The sequence below is a fragment of the Oncorhynchus gorbuscha genome, linkage group LG05 (genome assembly GCF_021184085.1).
Source record: "Oncorhynchus gorbuscha isolate QuinsamMale2020 ecotype Even-year linkage group LG05, OgorEven_v1.0, whole genome shotgun sequence".
Classification (NCBI taxonomy): Eukaryota; Metazoa; Chordata; class Actinopteri; order Salmoniformes; family Salmonidae; genus Oncorhynchus; species Oncorhynchus gorbuscha.
Window position 1 is genome coordinate 1,088,938 of NC_060177.1, and position 10,000 is coordinate 1,098,937.

Sequence of the window (10,000 nt, forward strand, 5' to 3'; positions counted from 1 at the left end):
TAGTAGTGCACTATGTAAGGAATAGGGCCTTGGTCTATAGTAGTGCACTATATAGGGAATAGGGCCCTGGTCTATAGTAGTGCACTATGTAAGGAATAGGGCCTTGGTCTATAGTAGTGCACTATGTAAGGAATAGGGCCTTGGTCTATAGTAGTGCACTATAGGGAATAGTAGTGCACTATATAGGGAATAGGGCCCTGGTCTATAGTAGTGCACTATGTAAGGAATAGGGCCTTGGTCTATAGTAGTGCACTATATAGGGAATAGGGCCCTGTTCTATAGTAGTGCACTATGTAAGGAATAGGGCCTTGGTCTATAGTAGTGCACTATAAGGAATAGGCCTTGGTCTATAGTAGTGCACTATATAGGAATAGGTCCCTGGTCTATAGTAGTGCACTATGTAAGGAATAGGGCCTTGGTCTATAGTAGTGCACTATATAGGAATAGGGCCCTGGTCTATAGTAGTGCACTATGTAAGGAATAGGGCCTTGGTCTATAGTAATGCACAATATAGGGAATAGGGCCCTGGTCTATAGTAGTGCACTATGTAAGGAATAGGCCTTGGTCTATAGTAGTGCACTATGTAAGGAATAGGGCCTGGTCTATAGTAGTGCACTATATAGTAAGGAATAGGGCCCTGGTCTATAGTAGTGCACTATGTAAGGAATAGGGCCTTGGTCTATAGTAGTACACTATATAGGGAATAGGGCCCTGGTCTATAGTAGTGCACTATGTAAGGAATAGGGCCTTGGTCTATAGTAGTGCACTATATAGGGGGCTCTGGTCTAATAGTGCACTATGTAGGAATAGGGCCTTGGTCTATAGTAGTATATAGGGAATAGGGCACTATATAGGGAATAGGGCCCTGGTCTAAAGTAGTACCACTATATAGGGAATAGGGCTCTGGTCTATAGTAGTGCACTATATAGGGAATAGGGCTCTGGTCTAAAGTAGTGCACTATATAGGGAATAGGGCCCTGGTCTAAAGTAGTACCACTATATAGGGAATAGGGCTCTGGTCTATAGTAGTACCACTATATAGGGAATAGGGCTCTGGTCTAAAGTAGCACTACATAGGGAATAGGGCCCTGGTCTAAAGTAGTGCACTACATAGGGAATAGAGCCCTGGTCTAAAGTAGTGCACTACATAGGGAATAGGGCCCTGGTCTAAAGTAGTGCACTACATAGGGAATAGGGCCCTGGTCTAAAGTAGTGCACTATATAAGGAATATGGGCCTGGTCTAAAGTAGTGCACTATATAGGGAATAGGGTTCCATAGGGCTCAGGTCTAAAGTAGTGCACTATATAGGGAATATGGTCCAATTGGGACGTAATAAAGAAATCTGTTGGCTCTATGATGTGAAGGATAATAATTTATTTCCTGATTCTTTCAAATACAGCCACCCATCTACCAATGAAATCTTTGGGATCTGATTGGATGTTGGCCAATACCAAGGTTTCTGGATTCTTCAGGGTCAACTATGACATGAGTAACTGGGACCGGCTCCTCACCCAGCTCAGCGCAGACCATGAGGTATCAGTCCATAAGATAATGTCCTCCTCACCCAGCTCAGCACAGACCATGAGGTATCAGTCCATAAGATAATGTCCTCCTCACCCAGCTCAGCACAGACCATGAGGTATCAGTCCATATGATAATGTCCTCCTCACCCAGCTCAGCACAGACCATGAGGTAACAGTCCATATGATAATGTCCTCCTCACCCAGCTCAGCACAGACCATGAGGTAACAGTCCATAAGATAATGACCTCCTCACCCAGCTCAGCACAGACCATGAGGTATCAGTCCATAAGATAATGTCCTCCTCACCCAGCTCAGCACAGACCATGAGGTATCAGTCCATAAGATAATGTCCTCCTCACCCAGCTCAGCACAGACCATGAGGTAACAGTCCATATGATAATGACCTCCTCACCCAGCTCAGCACAGACCATGAGGTATCAGTCCATATGATAATGTCCTCCTCACCCAGCTCAGCACAGACCATGAGGTATCAGTCCATATGATAATGATGCTTTCTAACCTGCTAAATTACTATGTCCCAGGAAGACCAGCACAAAGCCTGCTGACTGTCCCAATATGGAAACCAGACATATTTCAATGTCCCTGTGTTTATATTCAGGTCATTCCAGTGATCAACAGAGCCCAGGTTGTGGATGATGCTTTTAACCTGGCTAGGTGAGTCCTCTCCCACACAGCTTAGTCTTCTGTCTATATTCTGTCTGTATGTAGACTACCTGTAAAGTCCTCTGTCTATATGTAAACTACCTGTAAAGTCCTCTTTATGTAGACTACCTGTAAAGTCCTCTGTCTATATGTAAACTACCTGTAAATTCCTCTGTCTATATTCTGTCTGTATGTAAACTACCTGTAAATTCCTCTGTCTATATTCATTTATTCTGTCTGTATGTAGACTACCTGTAAATTCCTCTGTCTATATTCAGTCTGTATGTAAACTATCTGTAAAGTCCTCTGTCTATATTCTGTCTGTATGTAAACTACCTGTAAAGTCCTCTATCTGTATTCTGTCTGTATGTAAACTACCTGTAAAGTCCTCTGTCTGTATGTATACTACCTGTAAAGTCCTCTGTCTGTATGTAGACTACCTGTAAAGTCCTCTGTCTATATTCTGTCTATATGTAAACTACCTGTAAAGTCCTCTGTCTATATGTAGACTACCTGTAAAGTCCTCAGTCTATATGTAGACTACCTGTAAAGTCCTCTGTCTATATGTAAACTACCTGTAAAGTCCTCTGTCTATATGTAGACTACCTGTAAAGTCCTCAGTCTATATGTAGACTACCTGTAAAGTCCTCTGTCTATATGTAAACTACCTGTAAAGTCCTCTGTCTATATGTAGACTACCTGTAAAGTCTTCTGTCTATATGTAAACTACCTGTAAAGTCCTCTATCTATATGTAAACTACCTGTAAAGTCCTCTGTCTATATTTTGTCTATATGTAGACTACCTGTAAAGTCCTCTGTCTATATGCTGTCTGTATGTAAACTACCTGTAAAGTCCTCTGTCTGTATGTAAACTACCTGTAAAGTCCTCTGTCTGTATGTAGACTACCTGTAAAGTCCTCTGTCTATATGTAAACTACCTGTAAAGTCCTCTATCTATATGTAAACTATCTGTAAAGTCCTCTGTCTATATTCTGTCTATATGTAGACTACCTGTAAAGTCCTCTGTCTATATGCTGTCTGTATGTAAACTACCTGTAAAGTCCTCTGTCTGTATGTAAACTACCTCTAAAGTCCTCTGTCTATATGTAAACTACCTGTAAAGTCCTCTGTCTGTATGTAGACTACCTGTAAAGTCCTCTGTCTATATGTAAACTACCTGTAAAGTCCTCTGTCTGTATGTAAACTACCTCTAAAGTCCTCTGTCTATATGTAAACTACCTGTAAAGTCCTCTGTCTATATGTAAACTACCTGTAAAGTCCTCTGTCTATATGTAAACTACCTGTAAAGTCCTCTGTCTGTATGTAAACTACCTCTAAAGTCCTCTGTCTATATGTAAACTACCTGTAAAGTCCTCTGTCTATATGTAAACTACCTGTAAAGTCCTATGTCTATATGTAGACTACCTGTAAAGTCCTCTGTCTATATGTAAACTACCTGTAAAGTCCTCTGTCTGTATGTAGACTACCTGTAAAGTCCTCTGTCTATATGTAGACTACCTGTAAAGTCCTCTGTCTATATGTAAACTACCTGTAAAGTCCTCTGTCTGTATGTAAACTACCTCTAAAGTCCTCTGTCTGTATGTAAACTACCTCTAAAGTCCTCTGTCTATATGTAAACTACCTGTAAAGTCCTCTGTCTGTATGTAAACTACCTCTAAAGTCCTCTGTCTATATGTAAACTACCTGTAAAGTCCTCTGTCTGTATGTAAACTACCTCTAAAGTCCTCTGTCTATATGTAAACTACCTGTAAAGTCCTCTGTCTATATGCTGTCTGTTGCTGTCAGTACCATTTCAGCAGGTGTAATTCCTGGTTGATACCATTGTAGTTGAAGAATAAAGGTGTTTGTGATGTTTTTCTGTCTTGGTCCACGTCAGGGCGAGGATAGTCAGCACTATACTGGCTCTGAGAACCACCCTATTCCTTCAGAGGGAGAGAGAGTACATGCCCTGGCAAACAGCTGACAGGAACCTGGGCTACTTCTTCCTCATGTTCGACCGCAGCGAGGTCTACGGACCCATGCAGGTCAGTGTTATATCTGGGTCCTATATGGCACCCTATTCCTTATGCAGTACTTTGACCAGATCACTATATGGCACCCTATTCCTTATGCAGTACTTTGACCAGATCACTATATGGCACCCTATTCCTTATGCAGTACTTTGACCAGATCACTATATGGCACCCTATTCCTTATGCAGTACTTTGACCAGATGACTATATGGCACCCTATTCCTTATGCAGTACTTTGACCAGATCACTATATGGCACCCTATTCCTTATGTAGTACTTTGACCAGATCACTATATGGCACCCTATTCCTTATGCAGTACTTAGACCAGATCACTATATGGCACCCTATACCTTATGCAGTACTTTGACCAGATCACTATATGGCACCCTATTCCTTATGCAGTACTTTGACCAGATCACTATATGGCACCCTATTCCTTATGCAGTACTTTGACCAGATCACTATATGGCACCCTATTCTTTATGTAGTACTTTGACCAGATCACTATATGGCACCCTATTCCTTATGTAGTACTTTGACCAGATCACTATATGGCACCCTATTCCTTATGCAGTACTTTGATAATAATAATAATATATGCCATTTAGCAGACGCTTTATCCAAAGCGACTTACAGTCATGTGTGCATACATTCTACGTATGGGTGGTCCCGGGATCGAACCCACTACCCTGGCGTTACAAGCGCCATGCTTTACCAACTGAGCTACAGAAGGACCACTTTGACCAGATCACCTTATGGCACCCTATTCATTTGGCCACTATATGGAATAGAGTTCCATCTGGGACATAGCAGTAGACTACTGAATATTTTTTAATAGCAAAATATGCTACTAAGATCAACTCTGTTCCATTTTTATTGACACTGAGGAATGCAAATGATAATGTCATCCAATATCTCTGATATGTTGTGATGCAGCGAGTTCTGTTCTTATCTTTCAGACTTACCTCAATAAACAGGGAGTTCTGTCCTTATCTTTCAGGCTTACCTCAATAAACAGGGAGTTCTGTCCTTATCTTTCAGGCTTACCTCAATAAACAGGGAGTTCTGTTCTTATCTTTCAGGCTTACCTCAATAAACAGCTAGTTCTGTCCTTATCTTTCAGGCTTACCTCAATAAACAGCTAGTTCTGTTCTTATCTTTCAGGCTTACCTCAATAAACAGGGAGTTCTGTCCTTATCTTTCAGACTTACCTCAATAAACAGGGAGTTCTGTCCTTATCTTTCAGGCTTACCTCAATAAACAGGGAGTTCTGTCCTTATCTTTCAGGCTTACCTCAATAAACAGGGAGTTCTGTCCTTATCTTTCAGGCTTACCTCAATAAACAGGGAGTTCTGTCCTTATCTTTCAGGCTTACCTCAATAAACAGGGAGTTCTGTCCTTATCTTTCAGGCTTACCTCAATAAACAAGTCACGCCTCTTTTCAACCACTTCAAGACTATCACTGCTGACTGGACTAAGATTCCTGAGAAACACACTGACCAGTAAGAACGTCTACCTTTCACAATGTTGATGGATACAAAGAGAAAATGTCACGATAGTTAGAAATTATTTTTAGAAGACAAAACACTCAGTCAGTTCAAAATGACTGTTTTCATCCAGTTATGATGAATGGACTCAATAAGTCAGAAGGTGTGAGGTCAGTATACCATTAAGAGTTTCTTCTGTTTCATTTGTATGTTCCTCGCGTCTCCAGGTACAACCAGGTGAATGCCATCTCTATAGCCTGCAGTACAGGAGTAGCAGGCTGTGAGGAGCTGACTACAGGCTGGTTCAAAGACTGGATGAAAACGCCCGAGAACAACAGGTACAGAGATCCTTCTCCTCTCCTCTCCTCTCCTCTCCTCTCCTCTCCTCTCCTCTCCTCTCCTCTCCTCTCCTCTCCTCTCCTCTCCTCTCCTCTCCTCTCCTCTCCTCTCCTCTCCTCTCCTCTCCTCTCCTCTCCTCTTCCTCTCCTCTTCCTCTCCTCTCCTCTCCTCTTCCTCTTCCTCTTCCTCTCCTCTCCTTCTCCTCTTCCTCTCTTCTTCTCCTCTCAAATCAAATAAAATAAAATCAAATGTATTCATATAGCCCTTCGTACATCAGCTGATATCTCAAAGTGCTGTACAGAAACCCAACCTAAAACCCCAAACAGCAAGCAATTCAGGTGTAGAAGCACGGTGGCTAGGAAAAACTCCCTAGAAAGGCCAAAACCTAGGAAGAAACCTAGCGAGGAAGCAGGCTATGTGGGGTGGTCAGTCCTCTTCTGGCTGTGCCGGGTAGAGATTAGAACAGAACATGGCCAAGATGTTCAAATGTTCATAAATGACCAGCATGGTCAAATAATAATAATCACAGGCAGAACAGTTGAAACTGGAGCAGCAGCACGGCCAGGTGGACTGGGGACAGCATGGAATTATCATGCCAGGTAGTCCTGGGGCATGTTCCTAGGGAACATCTCTCTGAGAGAGAGAAAGAAAGAGAGAAAGAGAGAATTAGAGAGAACATACTTAAATTAACACAGGACACCGGATAGGACAGGAGAAGTACTCCAGATATAACAAACTGACCCTAGCCCCCAACACATAAACTACTGCAGCATAAATACTGGAGGCTGAAACAGGAGGGGTCCTCTCCTATCCTATACTCCTCCTCCTCAACCCTAGTGTTGAAGACAGTTATTGATCCCAACCCTAGTGTTGAAGACTGTTATTGATCCCAACCCTAGTGTTGAAGGCTGTTATTGATCTCAACCCTGATGTGATGATCTCGTTTACATTGTCTGGTCCAGGATTCACCCCAACCTGAGGCAGACGGTGTACTGCAGCGCCATCGCAGCAGGAGGGGTGGAGGAGTGGGACTTCGCCTGGAGGATGTACAGAGAGGCTTCCATTGCCTCTGAGGCTGACAAGCTGATGTATTCCCTGGCCTGCACCAGGGATCCCTGGTTACTGAACAGGTGAGGATGACCTCTGGCCTGCACCAGGGTTCCCTGGTTACTGAACAGGTGAGGATGACCTCTGGCCTGCACCAGGGTTCCCTGGTTACTGAACAGGTGAGGATGACCTCTGGCCTGCACCAGGGTTCCCTGGTTACTGAACAGGTGAGGATGACCTCTGGCCTGCACCAGGGTTCCCTGGTTACTGAACAGGTGAGGATGACCTCTGGCCTGCACCAGGGTTCCCTGGTTACTGAACAGGTGAGGATGACCTCTGGCCTGCACCAGGGTTCCCTGGTTACTGAACAGGTGAGGATGACCTCTGGCCTGCACCAGGGTTCCCTGGTTACTGAACAGGTGAGGATGACCTCTGGCCTGCACCAGTGTTCCCTGGTTACTGAACAGGTAAGGATGACCTCTGGCCTGCACCAGGGTTCCCTGGTTACTGAACAGGTGAGGATGACCTCTGGCCTGCACCAGGGTTCCCTGGTTACTGAACAGTTGAAGAGGACCCAGCCTGTGTCCTAAATTGAACCCTATTCCTTATATACGGCACACTACTGCTCTATGTGCCCTCTATGTTTCCTCTATGAGCCCTCTATGTGCCCTCTATGTGCCAATATGTGCCTTCTATGGGCCCTCTATGAGCCCTCTATGAACCCTCTATGAGCCCTCTATGTACCCTCTATGAGCCCTCTATGAGCCCTCTATGTGCCCTCTATGAGCCCTCTATGAGCCCTCTATGTGCCCTCTATACTCCCTCTATGTGCCCTCTATGAGACCTCTATGAGCCCTCTATGAGCCCTCTATGGGCCCACTATGTGCCCTCTATGAGCCCTCTATGAGCCCTCTATGAGCCCTCTATGAGCCCTCTATGTGCCCTCTATACTCCCTCTATGTGCCCTCTATGAGACCTCTATGAGCCCTCTATGAGCCCTCTATGGGCCCACTATGTGCCCTCTATGAGCCCTCTATGAGCCCTCTATGAGCCCTCTATGTGCCCTCTATGCTCCCTCTATGTGCCCTCTATGAGCCCTCTATGTGCCCTCTATGCTCCCTCTATGTGCCCTCTATGAGCCCTCTATGTGCCCTCTATACTCCCTCTATGTGCCCTCTATGCTCCCTCTATGTGCCCTCTATGAGCCCTCTATGTGCCCTCTATACTCCCTCTATGTGCCCTCTATGAGACCTCTATGAGCCCTTTATGAGCCCTCTATGGGCCCACTATGTGCCCAATGGGTTCTGGTCAAAGTAATGCAGTGTGTTTGAATCAAATAGTATTAGTTGATCAATGTAGTTGTGCAGGATCATTCAGGATGGATCTGATCTGTGTGTTTGGGTTTCAGGTATCTGAACTACTGTCTGGATCCAGAGAAGATTCGGAAACAGGACGCCACATTCACCATTGTGTACATTGCTGGTAATGTTGTGGGCCAGTCTTTGGCTTGGGACTTTGTCAGAACCAACTGGAACCACTTATTTAATGAGTGAGTAGGATCTAACATATCTATAATGCATCTGTCTGATGTGAACACTGCAGTTATTCATTCTAATGTTTACATCCCAAATGGCACCCTAATCCCTATATAGTACACTACCACTGGTCAAATTGAGTGACAACCTAATCCCTATGTAGTACACTACCACTGGTCAAATTTAGTGACAACCTAATCCCTATATAGTACACTACCTCTGGTCAAGGGTAGTGACAACCTAATCCCTATGTAGTACACTACCACTGGTCAAATTTAGTGACAACCTAATCCCTATATAGTACACTACCTCTGGTCAAGGGTAGTGACAACCTAATCCCTATGTAGTACACTACCACTGGTCAAGGGTAGTGGCACCCTAATCCCTATGTAGTACACTACCACTGGTCAAATTTAGTGACAACCTAATCCCTATGTAGTACACTACCACTGGTCAAATTTAGTGACAACCTAATCCCTATGTAGTACACTACCACTGGTCAAATTTAGTGGCACCCTAATCCCTATGTAGTACACTACCTCTGGTCAAGGGTAGTGGCACCCTAATCACTCTATAGTATACTACCTCCGGTCATATAGGGTCATGTTATAGGCCAGTCTTTGGCTTGGGACTTTGTCAGAGCCAACTGGCTTGGGATTTTATCCATTACGTTTTAATGTGTTGAATGTTGACCGTATTTCTGTCTCCTCATCTTGTAGTTATGGAGGGGGATCGTTGTCCTTCGCACGGCTCATTGATGGAATCACCAGGCGCTTCTCCTCAGAGTTTGAACTGAAACAGGTACAACCCATTCAGAGCTTCTGTGTCTCTGTGTGACTGTGATCCAACCCCAGACGTCCTGTTGACTTCCTGGTTGGTGATGTCACGCTGCTGTAATTAACATAATAAGAGTGAAACCTCCTGACGTGTAAACAGGTATAATGAGAGATGTTGACTTCCTGGTTGGTGATGTCACGCTGCTGTAATTAACACAATAAGAGTGATACCTCCTGACGTGTTAACAGGTATAATGAGAGATGTTGACTTCCTGGTTGGTGATGTCACGCTGCTGTAATTAACACAATAAGAGTGTTACCTCCTGACGTGTTAACAGGTATAATGAGAGATGTTGACTTCCTGGTTGGTGATGTCACGCTGCTGTAATTAACACAATAAGAGTGATACCTCCTGACGTGTTAACAGGTATAATGAGAGATGTTGACTTCCTGGTTGGTGATGTCTCGCTGCTGTAATTAACATATTAAGAGCGATACCTCCTGACGTGTAAACAGGTATAATGAGAGATGTTGACTTCCTGGTTGGTGATGTCACGCTGCTGTAATTAACACAATAAGAGTGATACCTCCTGAC

At 44.0% G+C, this 10,000-nt stretch overlaps 1 protein-coding gene across 1 annotated transcript in view; it reads left to right on the forward strand.

The window, feature by feature from the left end:
• Window positions 1–1,371: 1,371 nt before the first annotated feature.
• LOC124035440 (aminopeptidase N-like) overlaps window positions 1,372–10,000 on the forward strand; it is a 10,348-nt gene continuing 1,719 nt past the window's right edge. The window contains exons 1-8 of the mRNA XM_046348889.1: window positions 1,372–1,534; window positions 2,144–2,199; window positions 4,085–4,232; window positions 5,632–5,723; window positions 5,936–6,046; window positions 7,010–7,177; window positions 8,503–8,643; window positions 9,349–9,430. Of these exons, the coding sequence (XP_046204845.1) occupies window positions 1,415–1,534; window positions 2,144–2,199; window positions 4,085–4,232; window positions 5,632–5,723; window positions 5,936–6,046; window positions 7,010–7,177; window positions 8,503–8,643; window positions 9,349–9,430 (918 nt within the window). The 5' untranslated portion in view covers window positions 1,372–1,414. The remainder of the gene's footprint in view (window positions 1,535–2,143; window positions 2,200–4,084; window positions 4,233–5,631; window positions 5,724–5,935; window positions 6,047–7,009; window positions 7,178–8,502; window positions 8,644–9,348; window positions 9,431–10,000) is intronic.